At 42.6% G+C, this 21,260-nt stretch overlaps 1 protein-coding gene across 3 annotated transcripts in view; it reads left to right on the top strand.

The window, feature by feature from the left end:
- The window catches only part of LOC410674 (heterogeneous nuclear ribonucleoprotein L), a 142,135-nt gene that overhangs the window by 29,957 nt on the left and 90,918 nt on the right, over nucleotides 1-21,260 (top strand). For all 3 annotated transcript variants that reach the window (XM_006571376.3, XM_006571375.3, XM_003251682.4), the window contains exons 4-5: nucleotides 15,322-15,407; nucleotides 16,048-16,144. In XM_006571376.3, the coding sequence (XP_006571439.1) occupies nucleotides 15,322-15,407; nucleotides 16,048-16,144 (183 nt within the window). The remainder of the gene's footprint in view (nucleotides 1-15,321; nucleotides 15,408-16,047; nucleotides 16,145-21,260) is intronic.

Genomic DNA, 21,260 nt, shown 5'->3' with positions numbered 1-21,260 from the left:
TGCCGAATCGAAACGACCGCCACCCACGTCCAACGTCCCGTGACGATCTCATTAACGCGAGATTAATCGTATTATGTATCCAGATGCGGATTATATTATAAGCCCGACGTTGATAATAATAAATTTCCCTTGCCGACGAAAGAGGCACGGTATTATCGCGGCGGTAGTGTTCTCCTTATTAACGCTCGTTTCATCTTGGAGGAGAAGAAGAAGGAGGAGGAGGAGGAGGAGGAGTGGCGGCGGCAGCAGGCGACGAGGTCGCTCGCCACGGCGGCTCGCTGATTTATTCGCGATCTGTTATTTGTCAAAGCTGTTGGTGAAGATTATTACGAGAGGAGGGTGTTCGTTCGCCTCCGACGACCATTAACGCCGGGGGGAGGGGGGAGGGAGAGAGATACGGCGAGGATTCGGGCGGATGGCATCGACCTCAACGCGCTCGTGCGTCATCATCGCTCGCGTTCCTTCCTCCCCTTCGACCCGGTATTACGTTGCCCGGCTTCTTAAATAGACGCGCGATAAATTCAGCCCCCGTCGAAGCCGGGGAGCTCGAGAGCTCGGAGTCGAGATTGTTTCGCGCGAGGCGAGGAATGCACCGAGGCCACGCTGTCGGACGTGAAGAGTCGCGGTGAATGTCCATTAGTCCAGGAGCCCGGGAGCATTTCACGCTCCCTTGAAAGGAGAACGTAGGAAAACTCGGAGGAAATGACGGATATTTGGATAGGTAAAGTATCGAAAGTTGAAATGAAATGAAACGTGCTCGGTTACTTCATTTTGGAAAAGAATTCTCTAGTCGAGAAATGATTTCTCGCTATTAATGGACGCTCTCTATTTGAGAATAAAACTTTGAAGAGTGTTTCTCATTAGAGGAAACTGTGAAATTCTTGCGAATAAAAGTGAAAAAGGGTATATTAGGTACCGTTGGACTTTTATTTTTTTTAAATAAAATCATCGAAGCTTGCATCATCCGCTTGCTTGTTGACTATTGGATAATTCTCCATTCGAATGTAAAGAGAGTATTTTTCTGGTTAATGGAATTTCTGCATTGAGAGCCAATATATGAAAGTAATAATCCTCGAAAATTTTAGGGAAATAGATTGAGACTAATCTAAAGATATCGATGAATATTCGTTAGATGCGTTCGAAGCAAAGGATTGGAATCTTTCTCTGGGAAGATGCTACTCCTCCTCGACGGTTTTTCTCGACAATATACTGTACTGGTATAGAAGGAAGCGCAGGAGGCGACATTTTTCAAAAATCTTATTCCATTTTTCGTTGAATGGACAAGCGACCTTTCGAGTTCCATACGGTTTGACGTTGATGGGAAACGTATCGACGATGGAAATATATTTTCCTTTGAGCTGGAATATATATATATATATATAAATGTTCCGTATAGCTGAAACGTCACGCATCTGAATGATTTTTTCGCTCGTTAGGGAGTCGGTTCGAAAAATCCGAGCTGCCGTTTGCTTTCTTTGATTTTTCCTTTCTTTTGATACGCGTCCCTTCGACGTCTCGTGGGATCATCGATGAATTTACTTTGAAATACATCATTTTCAGATAAATGAAAGGAATCTGTTTAAAAAGGATATGTAAAAATTTCGAAAGCAACTCTGTCAGATTTATCTCCGTCGTAGAATATCCCGTCGAAATTGATAAATCGATGTAGGTATAACGTAAAGCATGCATCGGGAATCTTGTGAAAATATGAGAAAGAAAAAAAGAAAGAAATTAATTCCCAAGTTTGACAATTCATCTGCGAATAAAAGGATATCGCCTTTGAAAATATTTTTCGAATATTATTGAACATTTCGAGAAGACTAATTGTAAGAATCGCAGAGTTATCAAGCAAGGTTCGTCGTTGCCGGCCTATCACCTGCGCTTCAATTATTGCACGCCCCTCCCGGCCAACGTTTAATCTTTCAACGCGAGACGCTTGATAAATTCATTTCAAGCATGCCCTGAATATGCAGTAACCTGACTACGATTTGAATATTTTAACGCAGCCTCGGGAGTAATACGTACGTTGCCACTTGGCGAATCCAGGAATCTTATGCTCGCGTCAAATCTTCTCGATATCTCGTGGAGTAAACGAAGATTCGATCATCGATCGATTCGATAAAAGAAAAAGAGAGAGAGAGAGGAAGAGGGCAGGCGATAAGATTCGAGAAACTGTGGTTGTGGATGGATGGGATCCTCGACAAAACGTTGCGGCCAAGGGCTCGGCGAATTCTTTGATGCATTTCCAGCTTTATCCGCTCCGGTTAGCCTCGGGCCGCGAGATATATGGACACCACTCGACGCTCTTATTCGCGGATATACGCTACGTTGTGCGATGGATGGCTCGTGTTAGCCTTGAACCAGTATGCCACGCCAGTTTTCACGTATTCTCGCGTACGTATGGCTGTCGAGGGCCCTCTTCTCTGACTGCATAACTATTTTTTGACGTACGTGGCTGGATGTCGATGAAGTCACGCGTATATTTGACGCCAGGTGGTTCGCGATTCGTGATCGATCTACGTGTACGTGTAACGATTCGTAGATATACGCCCATCCTTCGAATCCAACGAGTCGAGAAAAATTTGAACGGTCGACATATTGAATAAAAATTTGTTCCAACGATATAAAAAACATTTCCGCAACTTGTACGTTTAAACGTACTCTCTCTCTCTCTCTCTCTCTCTTTTACGAAAAGTTTCTCGAGGCGTTGAAACGAGCATGGACAAATTTACTTGACAAATTTGAATTCCTGTAAAAAAAAAAAGGAATATTTCGTAAGAAAACCGGAACGGAAATCGCATTCTTGAAAAACACTTGCGAACGCGAGCGATCAATGAGTCAAAATCTATTTAAGTCGATGAATCCTCTCCGTTAAATACTTATTATACGTCGAACAGTTAGGCGCAGCAAAATCGATGCAGTAACGATTCAGAATGTTTCTTCTCTCTGTTGGATCTCGTTCGAGTCGGATATACTCGCTCGTGAAGTGAAATTATTCGGGGAGCCAAGGTGGCGGCGAGGAGAATGTCGCGTCTCTCTCTCTCAGTCTCACGTTGAGACGACGTAATACGGAACACGAGGAAGTTGGATAGCTTGTTCCTCTGGCAAATAATCCGGTAATACCTTTTCCCTCCGGCGAGGCCGGGTTCTTTTCGAACAGCTTGGTACACGGTAAAAGTTCGTCGCCGACGAGTTCTCGCGGGCTGCACGTCTTGCGAGTAATTCAAAAGGCCCGACGCTCTTTGTCTCCGCGCTCACTTTTTGCCCCGTAACTCCGGCCTCTGTTGACGAAAGTATGAATATATTACGCGCCACTCCGCTTGGATTTACGAACACCGTGTAATTAATTCCGGACACAAGCGCTCGGGGCTAATAACGAGAAAGCCTCGGCGAAATCGCGTCCGTTTAAAGGATCCAAGATTAATCCCGTTCGTTTCCTCGATCTATATATGCAGCAACGATATGCAACGATTACAATATACGCGCGTGACGAAAATTCTTTGCAAAATTCTTTGCAAGGTAGACGAGTCTCTTCGTCGAAGGAGCGAGAGCTCTCCTCTTCTCGATAAAAAGGGATTAACGGGAAATCGATGCAGATTCGATTCCCCCCTCTTCTTTCTTGGAACAATGCGTTTCTCTCCTCCTATCCCTCCTCCGCCTTCTTGCAAAGTTTCATCTACGGGATGACGCGCAGTCACATCTCCTTATCGATGGAGGCTGCCCTCTCGCTCGGTAATTATCCGCCAACTCTTCTCGAAAAGGAAGAAATTTCCATGAAAATCGGACCGCCTCCTCTCCCTCTTCGAGTATAATCTTCGACATGATTACGCGCAACACCCAGAGAAGAAGCCATCGAGAAGACGGATAATACTTCTCTGTGACATAATATCGAGAGTTTCTTATCCGAAACTTTTTCCAACGTTTTCGAAAATATCGCGATGGATTTATATTTCGTTTCATACAAGAAAGATAACAACGTAATCTCTCTCTCTCTCTTTTTCGAGTCGATTTGACAATCGATATTTTGTCGCAAATATCGTCGAAGCGGTTTGCAACGAGCACTCGAACCGCGCGGATTAGGTCGGATGAGTTTGGAATCCGGATTTAGGATAAGGACCTTTCCACGGATCTATCCAACGTTAAACCCACCGACACGCTTCCTAGTTGCTGCTCCTAGTTGTTTCGTTGCGCGTGTACACCGCAAACGACGTACGCCCTAGTCGTTTCGTGGATCCAGGCTCTCGATGAGTTTATTTCCTGCGCTCGCAGCAACTTGTTGAGGATCATTGTCACCCGTGATCGTTATGCAAGCCTTAACTTTTCCAACGTTAGACGTTAATTGGTCTTTCGCGATTAATAAATTTCGCCGCCCACTTTGAAGAGAATATATATGTATATATTCTTGGCTCGAGGCTTCGCTTCGAGTTAAAATTTTCCGTTCAACCGAGGCTCAACCAACTAATCTCGTGATAACGGCTCGTAAAATAGTTCTCACGATTTGCGAACCGAGAGAGAGAGACATTGACGTTTACGACGTATATTTCGACTCGCGCAATTTTCCACAGGTTATTAGATTCTTTCTCACGTACGTGTACATATCTCTTCACGGGTTGTGTATTTCCAGATGACGCATTTTAATCGCGGAAAAACTCAGGCGGTCTCCCCAGTTTGAACAAATATTGATTTTTTTCCAACTTGTTGCAACGATCAAATACCATTCCTGTAAACTAGACCAACTCGCGCTAATCCCTTCTCCTCCTCCTCTTGGAGCACGAGTCTTTATTAAAATTATTGGATCTAAAAGCGACCCCCCTCGTTTATTAGAATCGATTCAATCGAGCGACAACTTTTGTGCTAAGAACGAATGGGCGAGAGACAGAGAGAGAGAGTTGTATTTAGCGCGTCGAGGTAAGACTCGATAGACCGGTCCTATTCGCGATAAGGTAGCTAATGTCAGCCCTGAAATACGTAACCACTTTCAGATAAGCTTCGGTGTACGCGTATCAATAGCGAGCACGACAACCTCTATTATCGTTATATACCAGAAAGCTAGTCGTTCTGGAGTGAGCATTGTTAGCCGAAGAAACGAACGCCAAGATAGGAGTAATAGGGCAACGTTTTCCTCCGTCGGTATTCTTCTCGTTATTCTATTTAACTTCGAGACGATCCACCAGTTCCAAACGGATGGTAAGGGCTGGTTTCGTCCCTTCCCCTGCATCTCATTCCAAGTTTCTTCGAGAATCTTTGAATGGCTTTATAGATACACTCGTGATAATTAGGGGTTTTTCTCGAGATTGCGACATTTTTATCGAAACGGTGTATTATTGAAACTTTTTCAATGGAGCTAAAAAGGGAAAAGTTTGTGAACGATCGAATGGAAATATACATTGGGTTGGCAACTAAGTAATTGCGGATTTTTTTTAGAAAATCAAAGACAATTTTTTCATGGAACTAAATAACTTTATTCTGTAATGTGTTGTCCATTTTGATCAATGACCTTTTGCCATCTTTCAGGCAGCATCATAATCCCACGTTCATAAAACTTGTAGTTTTTATTAGCAAAAAACTGAATCAGGTATTTGATATCGTCATCATTATTGAAATTTTTACCATTCAACGAGTTTTGTAAAGATCGAAAGAAAAAGTAATCAGATGGTGCAAGGTCAGGACTATATGGTGGATGTGGCAAAACATCCCAACCAAGCTCCAATAATTTTTGCCGAGTGACCAAAGATGTGTGTGGCCTTGCATTGTCACGATGGAATGCAACACCTTTTCGATTTGTCAATTCAGGCCGCTTTTCTTCAACTGCATTGCTTAATTTCGTTAGTTGTTCAATGTAGACAACAGAATTGATCGTTCGGTTGGGTGGTAAGAGTTCAAAATAGACAATTCCTTTGTAATCCCACCAAACTGATAACAAAATCTTCTTTCGATGAATACCAGCTTTTTATGTTGTTTGAGCTGGTGGCCTGCTCCACCATCTTTTCCGCTTGATATTGTTGTAAACAACCCATTTTTCATCGCCAGTTATCGGTCGTTTTAAAAATGGATCATTTTCATTACGTTTCTTTAGCAAATCGCAGCTGTTAATGCGTTGCGTTAAATGCTTTTCTTTCAGTTCGTGAGGAACCCATGTATCGAGTTTTTGAACATAGCCAAGTTGTTTTAAGTGGTTTTCAATGCATGTATGCGATACATGAAGCTTCTCTGCAATCTCACGAGTTGTACTGTGACGATCCGAATCGATTATTGCTTTGATTAGGTCGTCATCAACTTCAACTGAAATCCGCAATTACTTAGTTGCCAACCCAATATATTTTCTTCCCAGTGGTGTCGAATTACGCTTGTTTTGAGAATTGTATATATATGACGTATATCGATTTACGTACTATGAATTGTTTATATATCTTTCGACCGGGATTCAATCTTTTGGAACTTTATCGTTGGCAAAGAAACGAAACTGCCATTACTACTATCGTCTTACTTGGCTGTAAATCCGCGTGCTCGGGCCACGATATAAAGCGCGAACGTGATCACAATCGCCGCACACTCGTCAAGACCTGTATTGTAAACAAGTTGCAAAGTGTGCGAGCGTTCGTGGCCAATTCGAGTCACGCGCCCGCATCACAGATTTAAAAGTTGTGCCGTTGTTGCAGTTGGATTAAATTGGATATGAATGATGCATCCCGAACGATGTACACAGAAATCTCTGCAACGCGATTTCTTCGATTAAAGCGTTAAATATTGATCCCTGGAGGATGAAGGGAGTATCATCGATTTTTCCTCTCGAAATGATCTCTATTCGAAAACTGAATAATCCATCATCGTATCAGATGCAGCTTCCCTCTGAATTATCTCTCTCCAGAGAATGAAAATTGGAACTTGTACAAATTTTTTCGAAAGAATCATCCGAGAAAGTTGGAAAGGGGAGAGAATGCGAGGAACGGGAGAAAGGAAAAATTCTAAAATTTCCGGTCCGGCGAATTCCATCCGTGCAAGAAGCATATCGTAGCTCTGGTAATCACTTGGATCGACAGAAACCCGTATTACGCCTCTGTACAAGTTCAAAGGATCCTTTATCGCGTTTCCGTGGCACCGGTGCTAACCAGCCGTTGGAAATCGACTTCTTCTCGCAACGTGTGCAGCGGGCGACGATTAAGGTCAGCCGGCGCACTCGTCTATACGAAACGATCTCCTTCTCCTCCCCCGCAGGGCTCTCGATGGAATTAGGGGAAACCGGGATAAAGACGATGGTTTTGCCGGTGGTCGGCGAGCTTGGCTTTTCTCTCTCTCTCTCTCTCTCTCTCTTTCCAAAAGTTTAGAAGGCGCCCACCTTCGTTACGTCGACCGACTGGTTAGGACAACGAGGAGAAAATTCCACGGCTCCGATTTCAGGGTGCACGGGTTAAATCGACGGTGCACCCTCTGTTTTAAATGGTAATGAGCAACGCGACGAAGCTTTTCTTTTCTCTCGCCTCTTTTTTCCTTCTACGAAGAGGTGAACATTTTTGAAACGAATGACGCGCGCGCGAGTCGGGTCAAAAACGAGGATTTGCAAGGGGGAGATTAAAGGGGATCGAATATTCGAATATTCGATGCATCGAAGGATAAAATTAGGAAAGGGAGAGATGTAAGAAACAAATTTTTTTCGAGCTTTTTCGAACGATATTTCTCTGCTTGAACCACGATGATACATCGAGAATCGTATTTTGTTCTTTAATGACTGTTATTTCCTTCGCTCTCGACGAAATAAAGCCGGTGCCCGCTTTCGAATTTCCTCCCCCGCGCACACAAGGGGAGTCTTGATGGAAGTTTCCCTGGATGGAATTAAAGGACACCGCAGCTTTCGGTCCCGCGCCTCCACCCTTTCGAAACTTGGCTTCGGTGGTCGCATTTGCATGACTCCAGCCGGGAGTTTGGAAGGAAAAACTGGTGGCGCAAGAGGATATCGAGTTAAAAATAATCGGCCATTCGAGGCATTCTCGAGCGATCGATTTAATTTCTTCTTTGTTTCGAAATTCGAGCGTTGCTGCCAGAATCGAGGAAGCTCAAAGAAGCCGTTGTGCCTCCAGCTTGTGAAAACAAGCTGGCTGGCCGCCTTGTTAATAAATATGACGGATCGCGGTTGAATCCTCTCTTTCTTCCTTCCCCTTTGCTTCTCGCGCTATACTCTCTCTCGCGTCGGTTGTTTGAACCAACGTTGTTCGAAACCACTCGGCTTGTTAAGTGTCGTTTCAAACGTTCGTCGAGGAAGCGGGCCGAGCGCGGACACTTTAATCGATAACTGCTCGATCGATTTATGAAGTCCGCTGATTTATCCTCCAGCTTCTTGGATCTTTCTTCTCTCAAATCAATCCCCGATCATCCTTCCCTTTCATCGAGACGCGCGAGACGTACTCGTTTTCGAGACGGCAACCTAGATGATTAAAGACTTCGGAGAAATTACGAGGCATCCAGTTGTCGCGCTTTTCTTCGCGGATCTGTCTGTATGCCTTTGATGCTCTGTCTCCTTTTCCAAAGTTAACCTACCAGTTGCGTTTATATCGGGACGGAGAGGAAGATGAAGGAAAGCCGAAGGTGAGGTACGTGAGGTAGGTCAAACTCGTGGCACCGCGTGGCGCGGAATAGAAATGAGGGAGGAAGCGTGCAAGATCTTTCGTGCACCGATTACTTTTTTTTTTTTTTTACCATCCTCGAGATCGGTCATTGCGAGAGATTTCTTAAAAGCTGGTCCAATTTTCTCCAATGGACTCCTTTTCGTTTAATTAAACGACGCACCCGCATAATTGTCGCGTTACTCCGAGCATATCCTTTCGTTTTGACAGAATGACAGAATGTTATACGTTATTATATTACGTTCGAGAGATCGAGAGTGTTAAAATTATTCTTGGATGTTTCCTCCTAATAGCCGGCCCCTCGGACAGAACCGCGTCTCGACGTCTCGGGGTAATTTGTCGCCGATATTTATATCTAGGCGAGAAAAATACGAGAGAACGTCGGCCACGACGAGGTAGGTCAGTCACAGAAGAGATCCTTCCCCGTCGGATCACGAAGAAAGGAACGAATATCTCGAAGATATTCATCTCGAAGAAAGAAAAGAAATCTTCCTCGTATCTCTTTTCCTCGAAACGTTTTTTTATTTTCCTTCATCTTGCAACCGATCTTATTCGACAATCCCCTCCTTCTCTCTCCATTGTCGAGTGACGCAGATGTTTATGCTCGCCAATTATGAAAATTATGAAAACTCTAATCTTCTCTCTCCTTTTTCGAAAAGTTGCAACTCAGCCAAACGGTCGCGATGGCAAATTTCTTCTCCGCTTTCTCCCTACCCTACAAATTTCCCTCGAGAAATAAAAAAGAGAACGCGGCGGAGATAACCTTCGTCTTGAAAGCCTCTCCCCTGCCCCTCCTTCCCTCCTCCATTTTCCGCGCGTGCTCACTCATAATAGAAGCGGAAAGAAAGAAAGAAGGAAAGAGGAAAGCGCAGGTAGACAACGAAACCGACTCGAGCCGAGTCGCGTTCGAGTTCTAATCGAACGGCGCAGCAGCGATTGTTTGACAACACGCGCGACGGGAGGGGAGACGTATCTGGTCGGCTTTCAATTTGTCCTTTCAATTCGCCGTCTCGCCAGTCGCGCAAACGTGTCACGCTTATTACATCGCTTCCAGCCCGGCTCTCTCGTCGCTTCTTCCGCCAGTACTGTACTACATTCATGCACCACGTCGATTGCATACACACATACATATACAACGGGAACATCGTGCTCGAGGGAAATACGCGCATAAGTTTCCACGGATATTCCGGACGCAACGCCGGCGTGCCTCCTCGATACGCGAGCGGAATGGCTTCCCTCCCCGCGTGACCGCGTCGCTTGGGCAAATTGAACGTGGTAATCGTGACGCTTCATCACTTTTTCACGCTCGAATGGATGATCGAAATTCCGGGAATCAACATTTTCTAATAATAAGAAAAGGCTCGCCGGAGGGGATCGATCGAAAAACTCAACGTCTTATTTAATTCATCGGCTCTTGCTCTTCAAGAGGATTAATTCTTGGATCATTTGTACAAAGAATAAGAACAGGAGAGCGGAAATAAACTCTAGGAATGGAACGGAGCAATGTTTTTTCCGTTTCCTCTTCTTCGTGGATCTCCTTTCTTCGTATCGTAAACCGTGTCGTTTCACAGCGTAGCGGCGCTCGTGCGAATTCTTTCTCAGAGAGAAGTCTCTCCATGTGCGGCATTCGAATTCGTTCCTTGAAGCGTTTCCGCCGATATTTCATCTCGATCTCCGTATTTCTTCCACGGAATCGTGAATAGCGCGGACAATTTTAATCCCTTATAAATAGAATTTAACAAGGGTTGAAATTCAATTTAACCGGACAACGCGACTTTACCGATTTCCAGCCTCGAATTTCCAACGCTCTCGAATCGTGCCACCTAATCCCAACAATCCCGAATGGTCTGCCATCTAATCCAGACTCTCGCCGACCTTAGACGGTATAACTTGTGAATTTCATACTCGTACGAGTTACTCGAATCGCAGCTTCAACAACCGCGTCAACGATCATTGTTTCATCCTCTCGTTGTACGATCTTCGAGATTGTTTATTCCAGAAACGAAACGAGATTTCTCTTTCTCGGATATATCGATCGAGACGAGGAGATAAAAGAGTACACGTATCCCTTAATCTTGCCCAGTATTCAAACCAGAGAGACTTTCATTAAAGTCTCCATTCTTCCTTTGACCCGAGTCTTCTTCTTGTATCTTTCACTCTAATCGTCCATCTTTCTGATTACACCACTTTCTCGATATGTATATATATTTGGATCATCCTCTATTTATCAATCGTTCCTAAAATCCTGGTCCCAAAGAACTTTATTAAACGATTTCCTCCACGGAGATTCCATTAGCGTATCCGTCCAGCGGTGGACACCGTTGTTCCCGAGGCAACGAAATACCGTTTCGAACGGAACAAAAGGAACGGGTCGAGGGGAGATTACCTATATTCTTATCACGATTCCTCCCTCCCCTGTCGTTTAAGGCGAGAAAGAAAGGAGAGAGAGAGAGAGAGAGAGAAAAGGGAGAGATAAAGAGAGGCAGGCGGCCTTTGTTAAAGATCGACGGAACGACGACGGGGCGAGAGAAATGGGGGAGGCAAGAACGCGGCCGTATTGAATTTACACCGGCTGCTATACGCCAGAGATGCGACAAAAGATGTAGTGTTCGAGTTTCGAGTCGTACAAAGGGGCATTACTTTCTTCGGCCCCAGATGGAAACGCCGGATAATTAAGTCCGATGCGTGCATTTCTCGAAAAGCAAACACGCTATGTTATTATATCTCGCACACCTAGCCGTCCACCGATCTGATGAATCGTCCATTAAAACCGCGCGCGCCTCTGTTGTACGATGTTTGTTTGCCGAGCCACGTCTCTCCAAATATCGCGATATATCTTCGGACAGGATTCGATTAACTTCTTCGATTTCGGCCGAGGCTTCGAGCTCGTTCGCTACACGTGTTCGAACTGGAAACACGAGTCGCAACTGTGTGTACACGAAGATTCGAAAAAGATGATGGTTGAATTTCTGTTACACTTGTTGTCCTTGCTCGAAAGAAGAATAGATATGTGTGTGTGTGTGTGCAATTATTAGCGTCTCTTTTTTTTTCTTCTCCTTTAAATTAAACGCCTTGTGTACCTTACGTAACGGAAAATTAAATAAGAAAAGATAAAAAACGATGTAGTGTAAATTGGTGAAACGTTGATAATTGGATAACACACGAACAACGATTAAGATGTTATTTTTACTCGAGATAAGCAGGTGAGTGAAAGAGAAGAGAGTTAATAAGAACGTTTACATTTTTATATTATATTTTTAGAAAAATTCCAGTTTTAAAATGCATTTTATTTTTGCAGCCGATGGACAAGTAAATGACTCGTTCATGACTTCGTACCTTCATAAATGTATATAAGTTGAAAAGGGTGACGACAATTTCCCCTGTTCCAATTTCCAATTAGCGTAATTTGTCAACCCCAAAGGTGATTACGTTAATTTCGGTCAACGCTATACAAACGTTTAACTTACTCGTCCCAGGAGCCACGGCGAATAGTTGTTCCCTCTTTCGCAATTGTGTCACGTCCTCCGCCTACATCCTTGTGCCTAACCCCAAACACAATATCGATGATGACCCACCCCATTCAAATGAACGCCCTCTTCCACCTCCTCACACTTTTCCATTTTCCTTTCCATCTCTCTGAGATCCGGTCAATCGCTCTTCGATCGAATCGGCGTATTCAGCGGAAAAAGAAGCGAATAAATGGACGCCTGTTATTTTCTACCACTGTATAAAACGAGGAGGGAGGGATGGATCGCGACTGAGTCATCGCCTCGAAATTGATGACATCACGATTCCAAGCCGTTTGGTCGCGCCACGTGGTGGATATCGGCGGGATAGTTTTTAGAAAAGAATTCCGAAACGTTTACGATTCCGTAGAAAGAGACGACTCGCCTCTCTCTATCTCTCCTTCGCCTCGAATCGAAAGGTATTCCTCGCGAAAGAAGTTAAAAGTTCAAAAGTGGGTTTGGCATCACGCCACTAGCTGCGTCATCGCTAGTATCGTTGGAGTTTACCGGCTATCGCTACAGATGAAGCGTCCACCTGATTCGAAAACGTTTTCAATTATCGATTCCGTTTCGGTAGAAGTGAGCGTTTCATTCAGTGTTACGGTGCATACAGTGTTATATATGTTGGTTTGGAATAGATGGAAGATAGTGTTTGGAACGAGTTGATTCTCGATTAAGTTGATTTGGATTTAGTTAGTGACGGTATTTCTATTTCTTTCTTTATCTTTGTGACATTCCATCTTTGAAGATCGTACACGGAGGAGGAAAATGTGAGAGATACGATAGGTCGTGTAATATATTGTGACGGATCGCCGTTGATCGTAAATATAAAAAGTTGACGTATAAAGTGGCGTGGATAAAAAATTGACCCGGTTTCAGTTCGAACGAGGGAAACGAGTTCTTGAGATTTTCATCGCGAGCGTTGTTGCGTTATTTTCCATATTCTCTGTTCCCATCTCCTTGCGATTTTTACGCAACGCAGGGATTGAGAAAATATTATTGGTTTCAGCCTATTTTTCAAACGTCGTGGCTGAGAGTGTTTCGTGCGCGCGGGCGCGCGCGTGGTTTGTTTTAACACGTGAAAACAATTTTCTCGGATTAATCGCGAATTATGTTACACATTGTGTATCATTGAATATGATACTGTCCAAACATTCGTGCTTTGGTCTCAAACAAATCGGTATTATGGGATCTCTGGCAAGGTCTCTCGAGCCGGTATTGAGAATTTCAATGGAAAACAGGATCGTTATATTTTTATTGTACGTATATTAGAGGCTCTCGAGAACGCTCTCTCGCCTCGATGTTTGTTGTTCCTTCCAAGAGTTATGGCTATTAAAATTATCAAATGTTTGTACACACGCACGAGAGGTACGCGCAATTATCGCTCAATTTTACGTCCCGGCTCTCGCTCGCCTTGTCCCTTCTCTCCTTCTTCCGCTTCTCCTATTACTACTATCGAATTTTTCTCAATCGAATCTTTCATAAACGAAGCATCGAGCATATTCGCTCGTCGATTCCTATCGAAATTTTTGTATTCGTGCAGGTCTCGAGGTTTCTAAAGAGATGAACTTTCGATTCGAAATTTCCAATTTCCTTGGCCACAGCAGATATTTTCACGGAATATTTTACCCGTTTCAAACCTTAATCCTCTCTTTTTCAATCCTGTATTCTAAGTTGATGCATACGCAAAATACGATAAATTTCCTGACCATTTTACACACGGTTGGGTGGCGGACAACCAGGTGAAGAGCGATTGGCGCTCCTTTTTTCGCGCTCTTATTTCAGAGTACGTGAGGAGTAAGATGTGTACGAAAAATGTCGGATTTGAATTTGAGATATAGCTCGAGGAGATATTTCACGTGCAACCCTGGCCATTTTTACGTGACGTGTATAACGGATCGTGCATCCCTTTATTATTTTCCACGATGGAACTTATTTTGGAAATATATAATATATGTATATGAGTTTTCTTTCTTTTTCAATTCGATAATCGTTCGAAATTATGAAAAATTGGATACAGAGAAATGTATGAAATGTCTCCATGTATTAGAAAAAAAAAGAGACAATAGAAGGATTTTCGTTGTAAATTTTCAAATCTTTATAAATGGACAGAATCCATTTCGTTAGAAGAATATCAAATTCAAAGTTTCATCCCTCCATCGAGTCTTCCTCGAATATTTCTTTAAAGGTATACACCTACTTAACGAATTGCAAATTCTTCTGGCGAACTCTATAACTTTGTTGCATATACAATGTGATATGTTGATGCAATTTATAATAACATGCCCCATTCCTCCCTTCCTTTATCAATTCCTCTTCCTTTATCAATTCCTGTTCCTCTTTTCTTTTATCAATTCCACTTCCACCCTTTTTTTATCAATTCCTCTTCTTTCTTTTCTTTACCAATAGAAGACAATACCAATAGAATTCGTTGTAAATTAGATTTCGTTGTAAATTTTCAAATTTTTATAAATGGACAAAATCCATTTCGTTAGAAGAATATCAAATTCAAAGTTTCATCCCTCCATCGAATCTTCCTCGAATATTTCTTTAAATACACATGCCCCATTCCTCCCTTTCTTTATCAATTCCTCTTCCTCCTTTCCTTTATCAATTCCTCCTCTTCCTCAAATTTATTAATTCCTCTTCCTCCTTTCCTTTATCAATTCCACTTGCACTCTTCTTTTATCAATTCCTCTTCCTTCTTTTCTTTACCAATAGAAGACAATACCAATAGAAGGATTTCGTTGTAAATTTTCAAATTTTTATAAATGGACAAAATCCATTTCGTTAGAAGAATATCAAATTCAAAGTTTCATCCCTCCATCGAGTCTTCCTCGAATATTTCTTTAAATTTCTTCCACCTACTTGTTGACGAATTGCAAATTTTTGGCGAATTCGATAACTTTGTTGTGCTCTATATATATATATATATATATATATATATACACAATGTGATATAGATATGTAATTTATAATAACATACCCCATTCCTTCCTTCCTTTATCAATTCTTCTTCTTTCTTTTCTCTATCAAGTCCTTTTGAAATTGAAATTCAAGTATGATGAGGCGAAGAGTGATAAATAACGTTGTCATTGCATATTCCATGGAATGCAACAATGCTATCGGCATCTTTTCAATAACGTGACATTTGTAAAAAAAAAAAAAAATAACTCTGTGTTCTCTCTGTGTTACAGGAAGTGCTGCACACGATCAGCGCTCCCAGCGGCCAAGTACAACGCATCGTTATTTTCAAGAAGAACGGCGTTCAAGCGATGGTGGAATATCCTTTTGCAATACACGTCCTTCGTCCACTCGATGAATCGCGCATTTCATCGTCAAGCGTTCACGAAGCTTGGCGAAGCGCGATAAAACGGGTTTAAAGCTCGGGAGGATCTCCACTCTCGTGGCACACTTTCTTTTTCTTCCTTCCTTCCTTTCCTTTTTGAATCTAGAAAGGATTCACCGTACGTGAAGTTTGTCGGTCACGCGCCAGCACATTACGATACGATGAAGATTTATTATAAGGAGAACTCGAGGGTTAGAACACGAGGTTACCAGATCTTCCGGTAGTTGTGTGTCACTCACTCTCTAATCCTTTGATACCTCGAGTTGAACGCCCAAGTTGTTCGACTAGCATATCGAACGAGCGTGCCTCGTTAAAGATTATCCTCGTTTTCGATCTCAAATTAATAAATTATTTCGAAAATTAAAAATATTTATATCGAATAATTATCATTCTCCGAGTTCTAAATTATAAAAATTTAAAATCGAAATTAATAAATTAAAAAGTTCGAAAGATTGGAGATCCTCCTCGGATAGGACATTTTCTTACGAATCTTTCGTTTTAGCGTTTGAACAAGGATACTTTATACACACATATGTATATATATATTTTCTTAATCGAATCGTTCGATGATTACGTTTGACTCAGTGGAATCGGCGACGAGAGCGAAGGAGACACTTCACGGAGCGGACATATACTCCGGTTGCTGCACATTGAAGATCGATTTCGCCAAGGTGAGTGCCGTGTAAAATCATCGTGTACAAAGAAAAAAAGAAGAAAAAAAAAAAATATCAATTCCCGTTCCTCGTGAATATTCGCTCGCAGAAGTGGTTCTCGCGCACCCTCGAAGATCAGGTTTATTAAGGGCACGCTGGACTATTTCACGGTGAAATGTAAATGAAAAGGGGCAAAAAAAAAAAAAGGAAGGAGAAGAAGGAGAAAAAAAAAATAACCCTTTTCAAATTCACCGTTAATATTCATGAGAAAGAATCCGACTGAGAAATGCTTCCGCAAATAATGGAAACGTTCTAGATTCACGGTACCTTTACGTAAAAAGGAGAATGGGGGAGGATACGGTGCACTTATGGTGCCATAAAATTTCGGAGGGAAATTTGCCGGTTTTTATTCATTTTAACGTGCTCGTTACACATTCCAATTATCCGCATACAACCTCCCCTCCCCTCGCGTCGAGCGACATTCTTTTCAATATTTCATCCAGTGTCTAATTAGCAAATCCGACAAATAGATCTCGAGAGCGTTATCTCATTCGCGTTTCTCTCGGACGAGTTTAATGGAAACTCCGCGTACTGCTTTACCTTTATCCTTTCTTTATTATATCCGTCTCTCGACCGATGAAGATATCGGGATCGAAACGGGATGGAAATGATTCGTCGTGTGAAATAAAATGTTTTCTATTAAATGCCGTTAAATATACTTGAAAGAAAAAAAATTATACATCATAAACACGTGTATAAATATAAGTAACACAACACACATACACACGCGTACATATTCGAATATATATACTTTGTTGTAATTTGTAATTTGCTGCATGAAAAACGAGTATGATGTAACGAGATATTATTATATCTACACGCACATTTCATCAAATATATCTATTTGCGAAAACAGTCGCGTAATTCTTTTAAATAATACTTCTCTTATTAAGTATTGTACGCGTACGTGTGTGTACAAGAATATAGGATTGATCGTACGCGATGAATTGTTTCTTATCGTTCCGTCCAATTTCATTACTCATTGTATGCATCTTTTTTATGCGATTCATTCGATTCAAGTTCGGCGAGAGAAACGATGTTTGAGATACAGTTTTATAGTCGGTGAAGAAAATAGCGGTTGAAGAAATTACGATGGATAAATTATTTCCATTTAACTTGGTCCAACTTTGCGCCCGTTATTGCCGTAATTACAAATACCCCGTTGAAACAACGTTACATCGCGCTTCCCTCTTACGGCGGGTGTCCCTTCTATCGTGAAAAGGATCGCAGTGCAAACAGCGACCAGCTCCGCTCCGGAGAGAGTGAAAAGAAAATCACGCGCATTAACGTTAGGCCCCCGCGGCAATGAGGTCTTTCGTGTCGTTTGAAAGCAGGGGGTAAAAAGAGAGGGAGAGCAGGAAAAACGAAAGAAAGAAAGAAAGAAAGAAGGAAGGAGGGATTCTAGAGAAAGAGAGAGAGAGACGAGATGCGAGCATGAAAGCCGTTCTCGCCTAACGAGTGATATTTTTTTTTTTTTCTGTTCCTCCTTTGTTCGAATTGTGAATCGATCGAACACCCCCTTTTTCTCTCTATCAAGAGCTAACGTCGTATTTTTTTAACGTATCTCGTTTATCACGTCGTCATTCGTATCGCATCTTTTTCAACTGGAGGGGAAATTAATAGTTGCTTTTCTTTTCGCGTGACGCGTTCATCGAAACGGACGAATTTTTCTATGCGTTTTATTCGTTTCGTTCACCTCTATACGATACGTGCTTTATCGAACATGGATCACAGAAGTTTCCATATCCCTTTCGATCAACTTGCTTCTAATCTAAATTTACGAAAGTAGAGTTTTCTATTCGATCTATATTTTCTATATTTTCTAAGCGATGGAAACACAGTTATAGTCGCAATAATTTTTAATAATTAAAGAGCATGGTAATCCGTTCTGCTTGTGAAGAGGATCGCACGAGATACGCACGCGCGGACGAGATTTCGCTCGCATGCCTTCGTGATTCACGAGGAATAACCTTTCAGCGTGCATTCTCGAATCGAGTTCGACGATTTCTCGCCATCCTTGCATCGAACTTCTCTCTCTCTCTCTCTTACTCTCGTCTCTCTTCGAATATATCATCCTCGTACTGTCATATGATTCATCCGGGCGTATTTCGCACTTGCACAACGTCTCTCCCCGAACACACGCGCATATTTGGCAGATCTTTCCATTGGCAATAGTTGCATAAAGGGGTGGGATCGGTCGGCCGCGCAAGCCCCGCCTCGAAATCCAATTTTGAACTTTGGGCCGTGGCTTAGGCTCTATTTTCATTATAGGCGAACCGCCGTTTTGGCAAATATCTTGGCCCACCGTTGGCCAGAAGGGAACGTTCTCTTTTTTTTTTTTTTTTTTTTTTTCCAACTCCGTCCCCGCAATCGGATTTCGTCGATCGGATAAATCGCGCGAAACGTCGAGTTTAATAAAGGCCTCGATCGACGTAACGATACGTAAACGAGGAGAGGGTTAGAGAGATTCCATGCTCGTGTTTCGGGATCACGCGTGTGACGGGATCAATTAATAAAGAGAAATTTCCTCTCCGGGATCAGAATCGATCGATCGACGATGAGCGCAGCTGAACGCGGACGAGATTTATATTTAATTCAATGCCTCGGTTAAATGGTAAAATGGTATGAATGCATGCGTCGGAAACCGTACGTATCCGTTACGTATGGGATACTTAATCTGTTTCTCAATACAATACATCTATCAATAAACTATAGCGGTTTGTTGCCACGATTAAGATTTCCCGAAAGATTCAATTCCCGAATTTCGCTTGACTTAATTCGAGAGGGAAGATATTTAAAAAATTATTATTTATTCGAGAATTTTTCTTCCGAGAGAGATATTTCATTTCAAACAATTTTCACGTGTTTAAATAAATATTTCTGAATGGATATCAAGTGAAACGAAAGAGTAACTATTGTGTCACTTAATAAATTGGTCCTACGTGGACAAGTTAAATTGTGAAATATCGCGAAAACTTTCAAACTGAAAAAAAAATCCACAATTTTTCGAGCGAAACCCAAACTCGCGCAGAAAGAGAGAAACATATCGGTCGATAAATTTTTCGAGGGCGAAAATTTAGTAAAAAAAAAAAAAAACCTGTCGTGTTTTTTCGCTCGAATCTCGCAAATTCGGATCCCTCCCCCCTCGTTAACGACGATCCTCCTCCGAAATCCTCTTCGATTATCGATAATGATGCGCGATGGATACTGATCGCTCGTATTCGATAAATTTACACGCTCGCCTCCGCGAAGCCGAACGATAAGCGGTCACGTAGCAACGCTTTGTCAATCTGTCGCCGCTTCTTCCGCCATATTTTCCGCGAATGAAGTTGCCGCCCGCCCAACGATACTCGTTTCGATATCGTATAAATGCATTCATTCTCTCTTTTTTCCTCTATTCCGCCTCTTTTCACGTCTCGTCGACCAAGCTTTATATAAATTTTCGCTCAAGAGAGGGGATTAAAACGATGAAAAATCACCAGCGATAACCAGCTCGATTACTTTGATAATCGGCGCTCCTCGTGAAAAACGGGCGTGCAAAGTAGCCAATCTCCAAGTTTCTCGAAAGCCAATTATGGGAAATTTCATGCGAAACGAGCCACTCGATGGATCCGGGGGAAGGGAAACGAATTCGTGGACGAGATTTTTTTCTCTCTCTCTCTCTCTCTCTCTCCCCCTCCGTTGCTTGTTAACTCGATCGAGAAGGAGGAGAGGAGGGGAGGGGAGAGGCTCGTCGTGTATCGAAACTTTATAACGAAACGCAATTGTTGGCGGCGGCGGCGGCCATTTTGCCGGATTAGGTTTAAGAGTAGGGAGAATTTGGTGGTAGTCGGAACAACTCGATTGGTGGATCGAGCACTCGATAAATAAAGGATTTGGACCGGGATCTCGAGTCGAATACAACTCCCATTCCCTTCCTCCCGGATTTATAGGAGCATAGAGAGTCGCTTTTGTTTCCGTATTTACGCTCGCGTTATACGCAAACGTATATTTTTATTCCGCTAACTAAGAGAATCCTCCTCTCGATTGAAAGGTGATATCCCTAACGAAATTCTCGTTACTCGTTGTTCGTGTGCCGATCCTGTTTTATTCATACCCCTAAACGATAGATCACACCTTTCTCTCCACCCTAATCCTAAAACAGTCTTTCACGACATTTGAGGAAAAGAACAGCAGTATCTCTCTCTCTCTCTCTCTCTCTCTCTCTCTCTCTCTCTCTCTCTCTCTACATGTATCGATCGATTGTTCGTATCATTCACTGTGTTAATTGGTCGTGCAAGCATATTATTACAAACATTCGGGCCTCGCCGATAACCGAATCCCTCCGTTCTTCTTCTTCTCCATTTTGGCAGCCACGTAGCTAATGATCGGGTTACCTCGGGTCCGGCCTAGCCTTCTCTAAAATTACACCTCACTTTGTACCCAATATTCGCATTAACCGAACGTTGACAATGAAAAACGATCTGGCAATTATTTTCTGCCCGTTCGTTTCCAACCGACGTTCGGCCTTCTCGTTGATCGTTTTATCGTTTTGCCATTCCTCCCCCCTCCTCGATCCTTGAAGACAAAGAGAAAAACGCTCTCTCTTTCTCTCTCTCTCTCCCCCTTGTATCCTCCCGCGATACCGTCGCGCAAGGACGGAAAATTAAGAGGGCGGCCGACCCGCTTGATTACCGGCTAATTAGAACGGCGTTATCTGTGACGTTTTCAGGGGAGGTTCACGGGCGAGAAAATTGTGAATATCAGGCAACCGTTGCCGTTGTTGCCGCCGATGGACCGTCGGCAGATTAAAAGGGACGGTGGCGCGAAGTAAACAGGAAATTAGTTTGGGATTCGACCGTGTATTTCCACGTGTGTTCCACTATCGACCCCTTTCTCTTTACTCTTTTTTTTTTTTTTTTTTTTTTTTACGCTTTTTTAGCTTGTTAGCTGTGGAACATACGTTACCGTGCAAACGTAACATCGCGTTTCGTTCGAGTATCATTGTTGGAGAAATTTATTAATGATCGTTGGATTTTTTTTAGTCGAAATCTGTTATCACTTTGACACGTAATGGTAATTGGAAGGAATTTTC

Source organism: Apis mellifera, linkage group LG1, assembly GCF_003254395.2.
Source record: "Apis mellifera strain DH4 linkage group LG1, Amel_HAv3.1, whole genome shotgun sequence".
NCBI classification, from domain to species: domain Eukaryota; kingdom Metazoa; phylum Arthropoda; class Insecta; order Hymenoptera; family Apidae; genus Apis; species Apis mellifera.
The sequence above is the reverse complement of the archived record's forward strand: the minus strand, read 5'-3'. Positions and strand labels throughout refer to the sequence as shown.